At 40.9% G+C, this 20,448-nt stretch overlaps 1 protein-coding gene across 1 annotated transcript in view; it reads right to left on the reverse strand.

Annotated features, from left to right (window-relative positions):
* Positions 1–6,521: 6,521 nt before the first annotated feature.
* LOC308297267 (protein kinase C epsilon type-like) overlaps positions 6,522–20,448 on the reverse strand; it is a gene marked incomplete at its 3' end in the record, with an annotated part of 93,105 nt that continues 79,178 nt past the window's right edge. The window contains exons 12-15 of the mRNA XM_080740682.1: positions 12,702–12,840; positions 12,279–12,467; positions 9,605–9,751; positions 6,522–6,668 (exon numbers count right to left, since the gene is read on the reverse strand). Of these exons, the coding sequence (XP_080596808.1) occupies positions 6,522–6,668; positions 9,605–9,751; positions 12,279–12,467; positions 12,702–12,840 (622 nt within the window). The remainder of the gene's footprint in view (positions 6,669–9,604; positions 9,752–12,278; positions 12,468–12,701; positions 12,841–20,448) is intronic.

Consider the following 20,448-nt stretch of genomic DNA (forward strand, 5'->3'; position numbering starts at 1 on the left):
CTGCCCTACATGCATTTGTTGGAATTCTTTCTGCATAATTGTCTTTGGCTACAATGTTGTATGATGTGAAATCCTTGCTTGACAGGGGACACTTTTTGGGGTAGTTGGTCCTTTACACATTATGGAGTCAGACCTCTGATTTCAGCTACCTGCAGTGATGTACATCTGGGAGGTGAGGAATTAGAACAGTGCCTGTTAACTTGCAGTTGCACAGATGAAGCATGGTGAATGCTGACAGTTGAAACAGCCCATGTGTGTCATAGGTCTTGTTTTTTTTGTGTAGGTAGGTGTAGGGGTGTCTGGATTTCATGTTTTGAAAACAGTCTCAGCTGACTTTGGATGGTTGCATTCCATGCCACTAAATTTGTAAAAAAAACTATTATTGTTTTGACACACTTCGGCTGATTATTCAATTACGTGTGAAATACTGTAATTTGGCTCCCTTGCCAATTGATGATGTGTTGGTATTTTTTATGTGAAAGGTATTGACCTGCAAGAATCAAGTTACTTTATGAAATACTGTATCGCTTTGGAATACAAATGGGTAAATGAACATAGGACTTAAACTACAAGAAGAATGAATATGCAAAATGGCAAATTTATATTTGACATATTTAATAGGTTTCCAAAATTAAAATACACCTTCACATCATTTTGAGAATACAGTACATTTGGCACGCAGCAAAAAAAAGGGACAAGAAAAAAGAAAAGCGCTCACATCAACAAAATACAAACAATGAGGGGCATACAAAATAACGCATAGAGGTTTCAAGGAGAAGACAAAAACATAGGTCATCAGGTGATAAAATATACATATAAATCTTCACAGGTACAGGTACTGCAAATAAAATTCTCAAACCACATACAGTAACTACTGTACTGTACTGTACGATGCTTTGAATGGGACCTCATGCCATACTTTTGTACATTATACTAAGTCAGTTTGACTCACTTTGTGACGTGACAAGCGATTGAACGAGGCTTACAACGTTTTCTCTCATTATGTTTGTTCTCTCTCTCTCTCTCTCTCAAACATTCAAAGAAGTCAAAGTAAAGGGACAGAGTTAGGGGGCACTTTGAGACAGTACAAAGACTTTCAGATCATAATCAGTTAGATCAGTGGTTCCCAAACCCTTTAGTTCGTGACCCAAAAGAGAGATTAGACGTTTGCCCGGGAGCCAAACTAGAGAAGACAGCATTGTGATTGCCGCATTGTGAGCTTGTAGATCGGCTTTTTTCACTACTTCTTAAACATTTGTGTTCTAGTTTATGGGATTTCTTAGAGATTTTCTTCTTGGATTTCTTCATGAAATTACAGAAAAAAATAATTTAATTTTTTTTTTATTCATGAAATCTTTAGGTTTTTTGGGAATGTTTATTGAAAATGTTTTGAAAAAATAATTAAAAACAAAAACAAATTGTAGGAAACAAAAAGTAAAGGGACCCATAAAAATGTGTCCGTAACCCACAAATGTGTCCCGATCCAGTGTTTGGGAACCAGTGAGTTAGATTATAAAGCGAGTGGCAGAGTGAGGAGAGGGGAACAGAATACAGCAGAACAGGCGTACAGTGGTTCAACCAGTTATATCTGAGCTTTTGAGGTGATTCAGACCACTGCGATTTTTCTCCCCAACATTCTAATGCTTCATTTATGCTCTTTCGTGCAATGTGTCACACGCCGAAAATAGCAGATCTACAAGCTATTTTGACTTTTTTTTTGTGAGCAACGTCGTACGAGGAAGTGGATCTTTGGTCTGAACTAGGCTTTCAAATCACCTCAACAGTCACATTACCCTCCAAACTACCTTGCTGGTTAATTAATTGACAAAAATGTGTGTGTGTGTGTGTGTGTGTGTGTGTGTGTGTGTGTGTGTGTGTGTGTGTGTGTGTGTGTGTGTGTGTGTGTGTGTGTGTGCTCACACACACACACATGAGCACATGTGTGCTTTGGTGTGTAGAGGGTAGATTTGTGTTAACGCAAGATATTGCTTTTGTGTAACACTGGCTACCACAACTAAACTACTACCACTGCGACTACCACTATTACTACTATAGTTGCCATTTTCTCTACTACAGTACTAGCAATGCCTCTGTCATATATTGAACTATTTGCATGTTAGGTTACATGGTAACTTGTCTGTTACAGCGATAAATGAGGATAACACAGTACTTTGTATAGTTGGTGCAATTGTGAAATCTATGCACCCACAACTACTACATTTAATAATACGCTATTCCACAAACAGATTTTTCTCTGCTCCTACATGAAATTGATATGCTGCTATATAGTTGCAAGTTAAGTAGCTAAATTTAGTTCTCAAAAAGTTGTGCAGCATTTTTCTAGAGGAATTAAAAGTGGTGCAGAGGAAACTGTGCACAGCAGCCATATTGTAAAGAATTTGGCCATCTTCTTCCTTCACAGGTGTTACCAATGATTCTGATTAAGGCTCAGTTCCATTCAGTGTAGCACTGTGGTTCTTAAACGTTTTGATTTTAAGGACCACCATAACTTGAGAGTTTATAAATGGACCCGTAGGACCATAAGGAGCCATTTGGAACCCCCTCAAACACTATTGAGACCCACTGGTGTAGCAGTTTCCAGTGAGTCAACATTTCAATTTCTTTACAATATGACTTATTGCCACCTTGACATAGCTTGACCTCAGGCAGATTATTGTACCTGTGTTGTGTATATGAATGTGTGAGTATAGGGATTGAAGGAAGCACTCAACGGTGAAGAAAGGACAACCACATCATTTGTGATACACTGCGACCAGCTGTCGCACTTGCGCGTGAAGCGCTAAAAATATGTATAAAAATATAGGAAAAGAAAGACTGACTAAAATGAGCTACAATGTCAATAGCAAAAAATCTATTACAGAATATGGGGATGCAATTAGTGGTGGGGGGGGAAAAAACATAAAACAACAACACAAGCAAAAGACAAAAACCAAAAAGAAACTATTGCACATGGACAATTCTTTTATCTTTTAAAAAATTATATTAATTAAGGTATATAATATTCCTGACCATGCACCCGGGTGTAAAGCCTCAATCATACTTAGTGACACACAGTGTCTCGCACCGGAAAGAGCAGATTTACAAGGCGCTGTGCTGTGATAGGTTGTAAGCTTGTAGATTGTCTATTTTCATGCATGATACTACTGTAAGTATAAATCAAGGGTAACACCTCTGCTGTTTCCTCTAAATAGACTTGGCATGATGATTGTATTTACATAGATGTGGTCTGTACAGAGAGGAGTGGGCAAGATATGCAACAGCCATGTTGATTCTTTTCCACACCTCGAGTTACGCAGAAGGAAATCTGCGATTTCTGACACGTCAGCAAGAGGATCACCCAGAAAGAAATAAACAAGATAACACTGACAACTAAAAGTATTTAAATAAAGAAAACACTTGACAGTACAAAAAAAATCTTGAGAGGGAACTTCTTATGGAATATCCTGTGAAGGTTTCTCACACACACATGCACACCATCCACCATAGACCAGATACATTCAATGTAAACACATATTAGTTTACGTGACTGAAACATTCCACTTGGTTAAAATGCATGACATTCATTTAAAATTTGGATCTCATGAACACTGAGGCTATAGTGACCATAGGTCCCATAGAGCAGTGGTTCTCAACCTTTTCAGGCCGTGACCCCCAAAATAATCATATTTTAACTGGGGACCCCTCCAACCTGACGAGCACTAACAGTTTGAGGAATGACATTTTGTATAACACGGTTCTATTGTGAAAATGGCCGATCTACATGCTCACAACTGAGCATGTAGATCTGCTATTTTCACAATTTCTGCTTCTAATATTTCACAATTTGGCCAATGTTTCATTTGGTATTAAAAAGTCCTTAAAATTGTCACTTTAGAAATGTGCAGATACCTTCTATACACTTAACGTTTATGTCGGTTTGTTTACTGTTGACTGAGAAAACTGTTGCACATTAAAGGGGTGTTTCGGTCAAAAACGACTTTCCTACCTTTGAAATGATGATCCAGGAAGGCTCTGGGCTGATCCAGGTGTTGTTTTACCCAAAGCAGCATTTTGTTCATTTTTCGATTTTCTCCCCTGCACCCCACGGCTCCAAAACGGCACCTTTTGGGTCTACCCGTAATCCGGTTATTATTCTCGCTCAAAATTCACTTTTCTCGCTCGGTCTCAGTCCCTCATACTGTAGTTAGCATATCCGAGCTACATCAGCTCCTGGTCGCCGCCATGTTTGTTTACAACAAGCTCAACTCTGAACTCCCAGCCCAGGAGAGAACACTGGGAAATCCTGTTTTGTATCGCGTGACTCCCCGACGCGCGACGAACAATAAAACACAAAAATGCTCTTAGCCAAAGAAAAAAGATGTAACTATGTCGACAAAGTCTGCAGAGTGATGTATGGTGTAGCCTCTTGTCTGCCTCAACAGGTAACAGGCTGTGGGGGGAGGGAGGTGGAGCTGTGAGAGCAGCAGCAGCAGCAGCAGCTCGTGAACGCGCGTTTCCCAACGGGTTAGGGATTTCCCAGTGTTTCTCTCCTGGGCTGGGAGTTCAGAGTTGAGCTTGTTGTAAACAAACATGGCGGCGACCAGGAGCTGATGTAGCTCGGATATGCTAACTACAGTATGAGGGACTGAGACCGAGCGAGAAAAGTGAATTTTGAGCGAGAATAATAACCGGATTACGGGTAGACCCAAAAGGTGCCGTTTTGGAGCCGTGGGGTGCAGGGGAGAAAATCGAAAAATGAACAAAATGCTGCTTTGGGTAAAACAACACCTGGATCAGCCCAGAGCCTTCCTGGATCATCATTTCAAAGGTAGGAAAGTTGTTTTTGACCAAAACTCCCCTTTAAGTTAATCATCCCCAAAATAATTTGGGGACCCCTTTGGGGGTCTCGACCCACGGGTTGAGAACCACTGCCATAGAGTAACTGATCACAGTTACAAAAGGCATTTCAAGAAAAGATTTACACGACAAAGAACATTTACAGAGCATTTTGTGTCCAGGACCAAGAAAGACAGTTAGCTGCTATATTTCCATCTGATGGTCAAGCACATAGTAACCTTTGAAATATTGAAATAGCATGCGAATTTTGAGGTGGGCTGAAGCGAATAAATAGGTTACCCGAACATACAGTAGAATGTCAGAAAACACTTCCAAGAGAAAAAGACTGTATTTGGGTGAGATGAAGGCGGAAACATCGCAAGCGATCATTATTTATTTGACCATCCTTTTTCCAGCAGTATTCATCGCATAATTATTTTTGTGACCAAAATTGTTTCCACTTCCGAGAGAATGCAACAACCTTTTATTGCGATACTAAGGGAATGTTACTGACGCGTGTCACATGCATCCAGGTTTCTTGATGTGACACATCACAATTTACATGATAATTCTTGGATGGAAACTGAACATCGCGAGCCAACCATTTAAAGCATTTTTGTATTCAGCCTGTTACTTTTCATGCCACTGCAGTTAACTGGGATATAGCTGTTAGTAATGTAATTATGAAGATCTATGGGTACAACTAGCCTGTTTGAGTTGCTAGCTAAGGTACAGTAGCTTTCAAGTAGCTAGGTTTCAATGAAAAATGATACAATTACAGGCCATTATTATAACAACATTCGTGTTTCTCACATGTGATAATAGAACAATGGGAAAAATCTTGCTACTTAGTTTCTTTCACATGTCTCTTTCAATACTATATTTCAACTTTTTCAAGATCTTACTTTTACTCATAATACAATCATAGGTTCAGTGATATCTTTGCATTCACATATGTGGTATGGGAAGAAAAACATTCTTAAACAATGAAATGACAAATAGGTTGAACAGAAACAATTTGGCTTGTTCCAAAGGTGTGCTGAATGACAGAAACATGCATACTTGTTCACATACATGCATGCCTGCACGCACGCACGCACGCACGCACACACAGCCCCATGACCTTGTCCTCCCAACTTTTTCTACACACAAGTTGAAAGCGTAATATTTTCTCTTCCTTCCATTGTCCCAATGGTTGAGTCTGTGGTGGTGATGTAACAAAGAGCAGTGCATCCCTTCATACAGAAGCTTGCCAGGGTCTGCACTCTGCAGTTCTGGAGTAGATCAGAGGTGATCCTGGATTGGAACAGACCTCCGATGACAAACTAAGGAGTTATTTGACCTCCACGTCCATCACGACTTGTGAAATGTTCCAGATTGACACGCACAAACGGACAAATGAGAAGAACGATGAGGGAATACGAACGGTCTGGTACATCTCCAGGAGTGGTCAGGTCTAAGTTCTCAGAGGACACATTTTTCAGCGATCATTGTGAAATCGGGTGCAATAATACTATGTTTTTGAGCTGGTGCGTGTGTTGGAGTGGTGTACGGAGGACAGGTGTGTCACAATGCACGTGTGTGTGTGTGTGTGTGTGTGTGTGTGTGTGTGTGTGTGTGTGTGTGTGTGTGTGTGTGTGTGTGTGTGTGTGTGTGTGTGTGTGTGTGTGTTCTTAAGTGTACTACTATGCCACAGCCTCCTCTCCAAAGTAGGAGAAGCCCTTGAATTCGTCCTGGTTAATTTGCTTAATGATGGTATTGTCCACCGGTGTCAAGACAGGGTCCTCACGAGTAAAATCCTGGTCAAAGTTATTCACATCCCTTTTGGTTTTCTGTGAGAAGAGAGGAAAGAAAATAAGTAAGGAGAGATGTCATCCCATGTATAAAACGTTTGCAAAATGAACTGTACATTTGGGTACTGCCCCATGGTTTCGAACTGCTGTTGGTCCGAACAGGTTAAAATTCACCTGCGGGCACTATGCCTGTGCATAGTATCTTGCATAATAGAAAAGAATACGTGAAGTGAGCCCGAGGAGAGGCGAGTGCATTTCTGAGCGATTACCAGGGTTGGGTACCGAAATCGATACTTTTAATTGTATCAAACGCATAACGTTAATACTACCGAGTATCGGTTCACTTAAAAACAACCTTGTTTCGATACTTTTGAACGCACCCGTGGCCAGTCGCATCCGTGACAGTTGGGCTGAAAGTTTAATGACTGCTTTAGTATACTCGTTACTGTGAAAATAGCCGACAATAGCCTATAATGTTTATTATGATGATGCGTCTGTGACACTGTGTGATCACCACCTCCCCTCCTCCACTGAATCCACTCGCTGTAAGCAGCAGTTCTAAGCTCAGCTGCAGCAAAGGCATTCACTCATCCGTGTTGAAAGTATCTATCAAAAACAGGAACGGTATTAGCGGGATGCGTAGATACATGTGTCTGTAGTTCTGACGGCCTGGAAGTAATTGATCGGTTGAAACAAACTTTTTAAGCATGATTTAGTTTCGCCAGCCAGCCTGCCTCTGTGACTCCAGGCTGGTGGACGGTCGTTCATCCAGCATGTGTGCAATAGACGGGAACACGGACGCACATATGCGCATACACGTTCAACATGAAGGCGCGTTCAAGAGTGCAATTGTTGACATGAGGTTTAAGAATAAAGAGAATGCAAGGTTTTATAATTTGTCACTACTCACAACAAGAAGCAAAATACAATGTTGTCGAGGTGACAATAATAATAAGAAAAACAAAGATAAGATCATAATAATATTAATAATAAAAAAACGTAACCATAGCCTAGCTGTAAAAAGAATATGTATATATTCTATTGCAGACAAACACTCGCTTATATATACAAAAGCAGCCATACTTACAGTAATAGTAGTCACATCAACAAGACTACAGTAAGCCTACTTCTTGACATGACGGCCTTAATAACCTATTGTGGTGTGTAAAATAGCTTATGGAAAAAGGTAAATAATAATAATAATAATAATAATGATAAATAAAAAGTATTAAAAAAACTGTATCGATTCCCAGATATCGAGTATCGTATCGTATTGATTCAAAGGTGAAAGCTACCCATCCCTAGCGATTACTTTGACGTCACTGATGATTAGTTCCATGTCTATGCATATTATCTTGCATAATAGAAACAAATACGTGAGTTGAGCCTAGCTCCGCCAGCACGAGGAGTGGCGTGTGCATTTCTGAGCGAGTGATGATTAGTTTCATGTCTGTGCATATCATCTTGCATAATAGAAACAAATACGTAAAGTGTGCATTCTTTTCTTAATTTGACGTCACTGATGATTAGTTCCATGCCTGTGTATAGGATCTTACTGAGTATCTTCTGCACTTTATTGATCACCCAAGTACACATTGGTGCACCAATTCTACATACTGTAACAACATGTAGCCCAGCCTTACAAAGTGCATTTAAATCAACGTTTTAGTTAAAAGGTTAAAGCTCTATATTCTGAAAGTACTAATTTCTAGAGTGTTTGTTCAGTAACAGGGGTGTCCCTGTCTCTCCAGCTCTTTAGTAGACATGATTTCTCAGTTCGGGATACCAATTTTATCCAGTCAGAGGGAGAGAATTCAAACAGGATAAAGGATAAGCAAGTAAAATTGGAAGTGATGACACAAAGAATTGAGGGACACAATTGGAACTGGAACATTATCAAATTGGAGCTGATAAATGGGTACTCTCTCCTGACTTTTTTGAAATTGGCAACCCACTTGAAATATAATTTGTGTTTATTAATGAGCTGGAGAGATGGGGAGAACAAACACTCTAAACTAAGCAATGATTGCTATCAGAAAATAGAGCTATTTCACACTTATTATGATGTAAAACAAAGGCTGTCTGTAAGGTCCAACAATCTTTTCTTCCTTCACATGGAAAAATTGTATCTGCAATCATCCGTTCAATCAGGTAATCTGGGAAGATAATCAGAAATAAATGTATTTTTCTGAATCTGATAACATGGAGGCGTATGGAGCAAAACATTTCCAGATTAAGTCATTTCTGGTTGGATCGCTCTCCTAGCAACCTAGGAAGCTTCATATGGTGGCCCTGAGCCTACACTAGCGCGATAACTGATATATTCGTCAATTTGTTAAGTTCCAACCAGGTTTGAAAAAAAAACCAAAACAAAACACAATGTTCCTTGATGGATTAATTCCGGGCCTACACAACATCTCTTGTCCTTTTATCAGTATTACCGTTGGTGCCTGATGAGATTGGCACATTTTCTAGGGCAACCTGCCAAGATCACACATGTCACACATGTCATCTTTTTATTTTTTTATTTTTTTACTCTAAACGAATAGCCTGCAATTTAGTGCATTTGAAACTACATTGCAGTGCACATCATGGAGTGATCACTGCTTGCCTCCTGTGAATTATTTTCTTTTTGTTTATTTTATTTTTATTTTGTTGCCGAGTGAGGTCAGCAGACAAAGTGACGTGAGTGAGATGAAAAAACCTGGGTGAAATCTGCCAATCTCAATAGGCACTAACGGTACATGAAATGCATTCAGTACATTATGGCCTCGGCAGCCATCCAAAGGCAATTATTTTTCATTCATCTATGCATGTATATATCTATGTGTGTGTGTGTGTGTGTGTGTGTGTGTGTGTGTGTGTGTGTGTGTGTGTGTGTGTGTGTGTGTGTGTGTGTGTGTGTGTGTGTGTGTGTGTGCGTGTGTGTGTGCGTGCGGGCGTGCGTGCGGGCGTGCATGCATGTAATAACTCACAATGCGTGGTTTGAATGGAGGTCTGGTCTTCCTCTGCTCCAGCAGGTCCCAGTCAATCTCTCTGAAGAATGGATGGAGTTTGATGGCCTCTTCCAAACCCTGAGTTACCACACAGCCCAGACGCTTGATAGGGCTCTTGGTCATAAACTGAGGAGAAAGAGAGAGAGAGACACACACAGAGTAAGAGAGAGAAAGAAGGGATAAAGTGAACAGAAACAATTGCTGTGTGTACCGACAGTATATGAGTGAGTGACAATTTAACCAGCTTGATCTTTCTTGATTCTAGCTCAGTGGTTCTCAAACTTGGGGTCGGTGCCCCAAGTTGGGTCCCCGAATTATTTTGTGGGATCCCCAGATGATTAGCATAATGTCATTTTTTTCCTTCTCAATCAATGTTAAACAAACCAACACACAGTATAAGGGTATCTGCAAATTTATAAAGTGACAATTTAAGGACTTCAAGACCGTTTTAATACCAAACTGTCAAATATTAAGTAAGCAAGAGGCGAACATTGTGAAAATAGCCGATCTACATCATATTTATCTGTAGAACCGAGTCACATTAAATGTAATACCTACAATTCCAAGTGCTTGTCAGGGTGGGGGTCCCCAGTTCATATACGTTTATTTTGGGGGTCACAGCCTAAAAAGGTTTGAGAACGCCTGCTTTATGGTATAGATATTACAGTAAAGAGGTCAGAGTCTAGCAAAGTGGCCTTGAAGCCCTTGGTCAGTAGATTCCCACATGGGAGACCTGGGTGGAATCGCAGTGGTATGAAACGCACAGGGTCAACAGGGTGCCTGGGCCTCCCTATATTTCAAGTCCAACCTGCCACCCCAAAACTACCCCATTTGTGCTTAAAGAATGGTCAGTACCAACCATGTGCCCATATTGTCTTTTAGCTTGGCACGATATCGAAGATATCACCAATCACTGCTATCATCCACCAAGATGTGACTGGTCAGAGTCCAAGGCATAGGCTGCTCCAAGTTAAACACACACACACACACACACACACACACACACACACACACACACACACACACACACACACACACACACACACACACACACACACACACACACACACACATTCCCACAAGGCTTTGCCGGCAAACCCACACAGAGGCCAAAATAAACGCTACAGCTTGTGGTGGAAAAATAAAAATGAACAAACAAATGCCTTGTCCAATGCGACACATGCATGTACGCACGCACACTTACTTCATGGATGGACAGGGACAACAGAGCAGTTAGCCTGTGTTCTGTAAGTCAGGACAACAGGAAATACCTATAGATACTGTAAATGAGTGTATATATTATATATTTACAGTATATTATAGTTATCACATACCCAGCCTTTATTTGACCTGGGTAAAAGAACTGATAGGACCAAGAAGTAGGTTAAATGAAAGCTGAACAATCATTAAAAACTAAAGCCATATCTTCCTGCAAAGTTACACAGCAGAAATAACAATTTAGCAGTGGTGGCAAAGCGGGCAGTTTTGACACCATGGAGCAACCTCTCCTTAACCTAGAGCTTTGGCCGAGAAGCTCAGCAAGATTAGATTAAGAACTCGCTGTGTCAAACATGGACACACCTTGGCCGCCTAATACGGTTATTGTGGATGGTTTGGTAGAATCCATGGCTGAGGGGACACTGGACATTATCTTCAGTGTTTGAAAGTAATGTTACTCTTTCAACCTGGACCTACCGTATGTTTACCTCCTTACCAAACCCTAACCTCAGTAAAACCATGACTAAACCTAACCTAACCCTAAGTAAAACTATGCTATATAGTTTTGCTGCCTATATAGGGCCGGCACCTGCCAGGATTGAACTGCCACGGCAGAGGAAAGCCCGATAGTTCCTGCGCTACTCAGACATTTACAGTATGAAGTCAGCACTTTGACATCAGTCATCCATATTTGGGCAAAGTTTCAGCCCAAATTGGCCTCCATTGACTTCAGTATGAAACGTTAATTATTTCAAAAAACATAAAACATTATGTGAAAACTATTCAAGGACTTACTTCCTTGGTGTATTGGCAGCGTGCACAAGACATGTGGTGCTGTGGTTTGCCAGATTATCCACAGACACACACAGTCCCACCAGCTCAGTGGCCTTGTGGTTAGCCTTGTGTCCGCCCTGAGATTGGGAGGTCATCCCAAAATATAAAATGGGACTGAATGCTGTCCTGCTTGGCACTCAGCATCAGGGGGTTGGATTGGGGTTACTGGAAGTGCCTGGTTCTCAAGGATACTGTAAAATTGTAGATGCATTCTGGTCAAGACGGCAAATCCTCAGTGTTCATTTATCCATGTGTTACTCCGAGAGTGTAAACTTTCGCAGCGCAAGGCATTGTGAGCTTGTAGATCGGCTATTTTGGCAAAGAGGTTTGGTGTAGAGGGGAAAAAGAGCAGACTAAGTACAGAGTGAAAGGTCAAGTTAATTAAGTATTGACGGTTCAAGTGGTTAAATATCTGTAATTGACATGAATCCAAAATATACAGAGGATTGTGCTGTCAAACAATGAAACTATATGGAATCTCTGAAAAGGCTGTGGGGGTTCCTGCTTCATCTCTCTCTCAACTAAGGGGTCCTTGGCCTGAAAAACGTTGAAGAAATAAAGAATCAAGAATTCATTAACACAAATGCAGCCTTCTACTGACCGCCTTCAGGATAGACACAGCCTCCTTGCTGAGCCAGACTGGGTATAAGACATCATCATGAAGGATGGATTCAAACAGGTCGTCTTCGTTGTCCGCCTCAAACGGAGGCTGTCCAGCCATCATCTCGTACATCAACACACCCAGGGCCCACCAGTCCACTGATGGGCCATAGTCCAGCTCCTGTAGGATCTAACATACCCACGCACGCATACACACACAATACATTGTAACATTAAGTGTGGATATGTATGCAGACAAGCATGTGTGTATGTGTGTGTGTGAGAGAGAGAGAGATAGAGATAGAGATAGAGATAGAGAGAGAGAGAGAGAGAGAGAGAGAGAGAGAGAGAGAGAGAGAGAGAGAGAGAGAGAGAGAGAGAAGTGAGAGAGAGAGAGAGAGAGAGAGACAGAGAGAGAGGTTACCTCTGGTGCGATGTAGTCCGGTGTTCCACAGAAGGTGGTGGTGGTGACTCCATTTAGGATACCCTCCTTGCACATACCAAAGTCTGCTAGCTTGCAGTGGCCCTCGGCATCCAACAAGATGTTATCCAGCTTCAGGTCTCTGCAGAGAGAAGGGGTGTGTTAGGATAAATTATGATACATAATTATGTTATTGGTGTATGAGTCTCATATGACCATATAAAGGCATAATATGAACTGAACGTACAGTATATAAGAGACCACATTTTGGTCGCATACTGTAGGTTCAGGCAAACTGATTAAAGGTCATAATAACTTTAGACTATGAAATCATGATATACTGTATAAGTCACGAGTGGTGGAAAATAACCAGCACTACGTGGCACTTTCTTCCTGTTATTTCCTTGTTATGATATAGGAACAAATCAATGAGTTCCGACTACTTCCTTGTTATGATATGGGAACGAATGAATGAGTCCCACGACTTCTACTGTCATATCTGTACTCTTTATATACATGTTAAACTTCCATTTTGGGAGAGAGAGAACCCTCTGTCCTGCCGTTATGGTGGGGAGAGATTATCGAGCATACCACTAGGATGATATGCCCACTGCTTTGTCTACCTTGTCTGTCTCTCTTCAATACAGCAATCTAAGATACGTCCTTTGGCTCTTTGTCTTATTTTAACTATGGATTTAGAGATCCATATTTATCTTTAATTAATTTATTATTAATAATGGTCCTAATCGAGCGAGGATACTGTTTGTAACATTGGCCGACTGAGGGACGGATAAGTGTTCAGGCTGTTAGCCATTTAAAGTTCACTTTCTCTCCCCCGGTGGAACAATGTTGCAACACGTATCTGAAACCAGCCAGGAAAATCTCTATAATTGCTGTATTATCAGACAAAGGAATTTTATTTGACAACAGTGTTATGAGTTTTCGATTAATGTGGAACCGCGTGGACCCCCAGGAGCAGCGGACCGTGTTGGACCGTCTTCCTTGAGGTTGGATACTCCCCCGGTCCTGGGCTGCATCTGGGATTTCCACGCTCGGCAAATTCCTAAGTGATTAAGATAAGTACATATTTACTAAGTCCCCGTAACGTGTCGTGTCTGTTGAATTTTGAATTAACGATGTTAATGTTAGGATAATTGATATGATTTGTGAATGATGTTCTCCCTCCGTCTGGAGGAGTCCTAAGCTCCTAATAATGTTTTGGTTTGACACGCGTCGTAAATTAACCCTTATCTATAGATACCGAATGGTCGTAACTCTTTGTTTCATCTTACAAAGTTTCAGGGAGGTGTACACAATCCCTATTCTATTTTTAACTATTTCTGGTTTGCTCTCGCTCTCTCGTTGTGATGAGGAAGCAGAGACAAATATTTTCAAACTTTAACTTTTTTCGGTACAGTCGTTTTTGTCCACAAGTTGTTGTTCAACTTGTTCTTTTGTCAGTTTGTTTGGACCCTATGAATGGTCATTATTTGTTTGGCTTATAACCTAGGGCAAGTACTTCTAGTCGGCCTGAATTTAACGAGTACTTCTAGTCAGTTGCGGTTATAGCTTTTTACTGTTATGTCTGGACCATATGAATGGTCAGTATTTGTCAGTTTGTTACTGTTATGTTCACTGTACCGATAATACTGTGTTTATTTGGGTCTCTCAGTTTCATGGCTTTGCGCCAAGCCATTTGGAAATTGAGAAACAATATTTTATCTTTAACTATGTTACTGACCAGTTCTGTTTTCTGTAATATTAAATATTTTTAAGACATTTTAAAATGTCTCTGAGAAATTAAAGTTAAGAGTTAAGATTAAGAATAACTAACTAAAATTATTGATGCCTAAATTCATTTAAACTGTTGTAACGTTAAGATTTAAAACCTGCTAGAGGATTCTGGCTGTGTATTATACTATAATTTCATTTATGTGATGAATGGATTCTGTGAGAATGAGTTTGCCGTAGGCTACTGTATGTGTGAGGGCGTGCACGAATTTTGGGGAAGTGCGTGTGAGTGGTGTTCTGAGAGAGTGTGCGGGCGTGCATGCCGCCCCCCCCTCCCTCATCTTGTCAACCCCCCCCCCCCCCCAAACTCTGTGTCTCTGACCCGGTATGAGAGTGCGTGCGTGCGTGCACTTGTGTGTGTGCGTGTGTGTCACCGTGTATGTGAGAAACCACCTGGAGCCTTCAAGGTCAGATGGTCTGTGTGTGAGAGAATTGTTTTGGGAACATGTCTTGTTTAGACTTTCCTTTCTCCTATTTTTCGTAAACGTTCTGATTGTTTACTGTCTATGGTATTTTGTTTAATTGTCCTGTTCTCTTACTGTTAAGAACTTCATTACCCAGAAATCTCTGTTTTGGAACGTCACGTCCCTGGTTACCATAACAACCAAATTAGACTCCATTGTTGAGAAGGACACAAGGTCGCTTCTCGCACCTAGGGCGTATTACTTATCACAGACAGTTTCAAACTGTCCCTATCTCCCCTGTACCCACTGTACTGTAGTGCATGAATTAAAGATTTAAACAATTTAAATTATTTGATTTAACTTTTATGTCACAACTATAAGTTGTAACAAGAAGGGGAGTGTTTAATATATTTTAATTGTTTAATATATTTTAATTTTGATTTGATTTTAATTTATTTAATTTGGTTTTTCATTGATTTAAGATTTATTTGAAACTTAATTTGAAATGTTTCTGTTACATGGGCTGACGGTGACGGAGGAGGAATGCAGAGTGTGGGGAGGAAGGAATCGGGTCAACTGAGAACCACCTGACTGAGATGGGGTGCTGCAGACGAACCACAACCTGAGGCCAGGCCAGCCAGCAGTGCACGAGCCAATCAACCGCAGCGGCACGATGTAAAAATCGTGCCTTGTCGGTGAGAATTCTGTTGCACTGTTGTTGATGCCATGTGTAGTACAAACACTATCATGATGAACTAAATTGTTGTTGAAACAGTAAACTGGCCAAGTCTTCGTCCCCCCTAGGAATCACCTGAGAGACCCAGAAGAACGACCCCACATCAACTGCATCCTGCGTCCTCCTCCCTCACGTCTCTACAATGCCCCAACGTCAACGTCAACATCACCACGTCATCATCATCACCCTCATCATCATCATCGTCATCATCGTCATCCGATCAATGGTCATCCGATCAACTCATATTTTCTTTTTTCATTTTTCATTCTTTATTCTTTATTTTTATCTGTTTATTCAATTTTAATTCTGTCTTCATTCATCTGTAAGAAACGATGAATGATGTGTCACATTTCTTTAAACTTTAAGGATTTATTACATTCCCTTTAAAAAAAATATTACAGTCCTTTTCGAAATTTGAATTTATAAATATTATTAAAGTCTTCATAATATTATTATTATTATTACCCTGATAAAATGTTTAATATGGAGGTCATATGAACCTCATACAAATTGAAAAGGATAGATTGTTAGGATAAATTATGATACATAATTATGTTATTGGTGTATGAGTCTCATATGACCATATAAAGGCATAATATGAACTGAACGTACAGTATATAAGAGACCACATTTTGGTCGCATACTGTAGGTTCAGGCAAACTGATTAAAGGTCATAATAACTTTAGACTATGAAATCATGATATACTGTATAAGTCACGAGTGGTGGAAAATAACCAGCACTACGTGGCACTTTCTTCCTGTTATTTCCTTGTTATGATATAGGAACAAATCAATGAGTTCCGACTACTTCCTTGTTATGATATGGGAACGAATGAATGAGTCCCACGACTTCTACTGTCATATCTGTACTCTTTATATACATGTTAAACTTCCATTTTGGGAGAGAGAGAATCCTCTGTCCTGCCGTTATGGTGGGAAGAGATTATCGAGCATACCACTAGGATGATATGCCCACTGCTTTGTCTTCCTTGTCTGTCTCTCTTCAATACAGCAATATAAGATACGTCCTTTGGCTCTTTGTCTTATTTTGGTTATGGATTTTATCCATAATCCATATTTATCTTTAATAATTTATCTAATAGGGTGGATGACTTGTTCAATTATGTCAGTTGAAATAAACAAACACACAGGGAAAATCACCATCCCAATCACATTGCTTTTTTCTGCATGGTCTTATAAGATGTTCTTAATTCGGTTCATTCAGTTACAGTAACTACAGACTCAAGACACACGTTTGACACTTGTCTCCCACACACCACAAAAATGGATGGGTGGGGGAATGAAGTTGAGATGTTGGGGATGATGGGGGAATAGAAGTTTAGGGGTTAAAAGTGCAGCAAGAGTGAACGTTCTATACTCAGAGGAAAAAAGAAAAGAAAGTGGGATGGTGACAGTGGGAATGTTTCCATGGGGCAGGGGAGAGAGAGAGTGAGAGAGAGAGAGAGAGAGAGACAGAGACAGAGAGAGAGAGAGAGAGAGAGACAGAGACAGAGACAGAGACAGAGAGAGAGAGAGAGAGAGAGAGAGAGAGAGAGAGACAGAGACAGAGACAGAGACAGAGACAGAGAGAGAGAGAGAGAGAGAGAGAGAGAGAGAGAGAGGGGTAAAAGAACAGTCAAAGAGATAAGAGTGCTGGTGTTGAGAGATGACACGGCAGGCCATGAACACAGCGGCTTGGGGCTTGATGGTTGACTGCTGCAAAAATGTCAACATCTCTTCCACCCTCTCATTCAGCCTGAGGTGTTTTCAAAAACACCACCGCCCCGACAAGCCAGTGAGTGAGTGAGGGGTGTGTGTGTGTGTGTGTGTGTGTGTGTGTGTGTGTGTGTGTGTGTGTGTGTGTGTGTGTGTGTGTGTTTGTGTCTAAAGTATAGGCTTATGCAACTGTTCTGTTCTTTTTGCACGCCCCAAGAAAAGGCAGTCGCCACATGTTGGAGCAGCCTCACCAGCTATTGGTTGAATTGTCTCCCGTTCCGACCACACTGTGCAGTGATAGGTCCGGTACGTAACGCAGTATTGGCCAGTCAACGTGGCATCATGTCTGCAACATCGGGGACTAAAGGCTTAAATTTAAAGGGATTACCGCAATCTGATCAAAACAACGGAGAGATCCTGATCTGTTCCAAGCTAATGTTGAAGCCCTGTGTCCCTGCAGTCACGTCGTCTTCTGTCCTCACAAAGGAGGACTTCTAATTCCTGTTTGTTGTTGCTGTCTTGCTGTTCCTCCAGATAGCTCACTGATATGGTTATTTATGTGTAATCCGTCTCTCTTTCTGTCCCTCTAACCTGTGATTCACACTAAGCCTGAGCTGTGTTACCAAACATCTGGCCATGAATATGGGCATTACCAAATATGGGCATTCCCAGATATGTCCTTAATATTGACGACATTGGGACAGGGATCTCCATATATGGGCATGAAACGTATGTTTAATTAGTAAAACCAAGCAACGCCTTGGAGAGTTAGGGCCTGGGTTTGATGCCTGGAGATCTCCATATATGGGCATAAGCGGTCCTTTATTAATATATATCCATATACATATATGGACTTAATATTAACGGAAGGCAGGGTGTAAATCAGAGTAAAGCAGGCTTTTGGGGCCAGTTAGGGCCTGGGATTGATGACATCACTAAAGGCATGTTTTCACTACAGTTCCGGAATCTTTCCTGCAAAATAATTAGCATAATGATTTTCAACTTGCCGGGAGTTTTGTTTTTTTGGGTGTTTTTCACATAAGCAAAAAATGCTGGCATAGCCATAAAATACCTCGTTTTCACTAAAACCGTTGTCGCGGTATGAAAGTCTGTGTTCAGTGTGTTGCCAGACTTTGCGAGAGAACTAAGCAACCAGGTGTACGAAAATAATCCCCAAAAAGTGATATTATCTAAGCCACACGAGCACTTTAAAACTACACGCATCGCCACATCAGCTAATTGAAAATTACCGATCTACAAGCTCACAACAAATAAAATGAAACCAGCAACTATCATATACAAGCAATTTTACGGAAATGAAGCCCAGAGTCGCTTATAATTAGCAGACATGGCAACACTTGGACTGAAAGACCTAAAAAAAAAAAAAAGAAAGAAAAAAAAGAAAAACACTCTCCTGTCTCCCCAGTTCGGTGCATTTACTGCGGTGGCATCGGTGCCTCTCTCTCTCTCTCTCTCTCACTCTGAACGCTACAAATGGATTTAACTAAACAAAATATTCTTCATGCTCAGCAACAACAACACATAAGGTCCGTTCAAAAAGGATCTAATGCAACGTGTTGCACCTGTGGCTGAGGGCTTTAGATTAGCTGTGGACTCGCACTCGCTCGCTGGAAGAGGTTCCAAAAGGAGCTACCGTTGAGAAATCATTGCACTTTTGCAGGCAGCCAGCCATGGTCACAATGCGACTCTACTCTTACTCTATAGCCTAAATAATTATATCCCTAATGCAAGGTGAAGCTGTATTTTATTTCTACTGTATATCCCATTCACATTCAGATCGTTTTCAATCCCAAATACAATGCTTTTAAACTGTTATCATTGGCTCCTTACGCACCTGCTTGTCAAAAAAAACCGTCTAAAAAATAACGGTATGCGTTTTCACAGAAGGGAAATTTGTATTCTCACGGTAATTTCCACAAAAATTACTAGGTATTTTGCCGTCAAATTTAGGACCCCAAAACTCCCGGAAGACAAAATAAGGGGCCGTTTTCACATGGCGTGAATTTCAAAATTGCCGTCATTTTTTGAAGAAACTTCCAGGAAGTTTTGCTCAATGGAAAACGGGGCTTAAGTGGAACAGGAAGTGATGTCACAGTGACAGTATGGATATCCAGGGGCTGTGTCCGAAATGCAGAACACGTTCCCTACTCCCTAACCCTAAACGAGGGATCCAGATGTAGGGTACTACAGTAGTGAACAAATCAGCGCATTTCGGACACTACTCCGTCGCCATCTGGTTGCGTCATCGCTGTCGCACAGTTTAAAACGCTCTACTTGGAGGCTTTTGGAGCAATAAAATAATAGCCGATCTACAAGCTCTCAACAGGGGGCGAAGAGCGACGCGTTGTGAGTTTGTACATCAACTCCCCAATGCTTGTGGATTGTGAATAACATACATACCAACATGTTGCGGTGTTATTATGAGAAATAGGCCTATATAATTATGTTTTTATTTATCACAATTCAATAAAATAATGTTATAAAAAAAATATATATATATTAAAATTGTATTCATTCATTGGTGAATGAATGAATAATGTTTGTGCCACATTCGTCTCACATGCAGACATACACCCATGTTTGTGATAAAATAGGATATTCTTGCTAATTTAAATAACATTATTTGTCATGATTATTATCATCAGCTGTGGAAGGTTGGGGGAGAAAAAGAGAGAAGATCGAAAAACAAAAGCCTCCAGCGTCTATTCTCATATATTCTCTTCATAAACAACTTTAGAGCTTTTTTTCATCAGTTCTCTGGTGACAAGGCTGTGGACATTTTTATGAGTTGTTTTTCTTTAGCCGGTTGGTTCTGTTACGAGCGGGTTCTGTTGCGTTTGCTCAGCAACAGGTGGCTACGGCTACGGCTAGCTGCGTTCGTTGTCTCGAGTTGTCTCCTGCCCAGAGACAAGCCCTGCAGTGTGCGTGTGCGCGTGCACACCGCATGTGCGTGCTCAAAGCGCGAGGACAGCGGCGGCCGCAGCGCAGTGCATTGTGGGGGAACGGAAGCGCTTGAATAGTGACCAATCGAATGCACACTACAAATCCAAATGCATTGTGGGATACTTCAGTACACTATATT

Source organism: Nannobrachium achirus (genome assembly GCF_963921795.1).
Source record: "Nannobrachium achirus genome assembly, chromosome: 13".
Lineage (NCBI taxonomy): Eukaryota > Metazoa > Chordata > Actinopteri > Myctophiformes > Myctophidae > Nannobrachium > Nannobrachium achirus.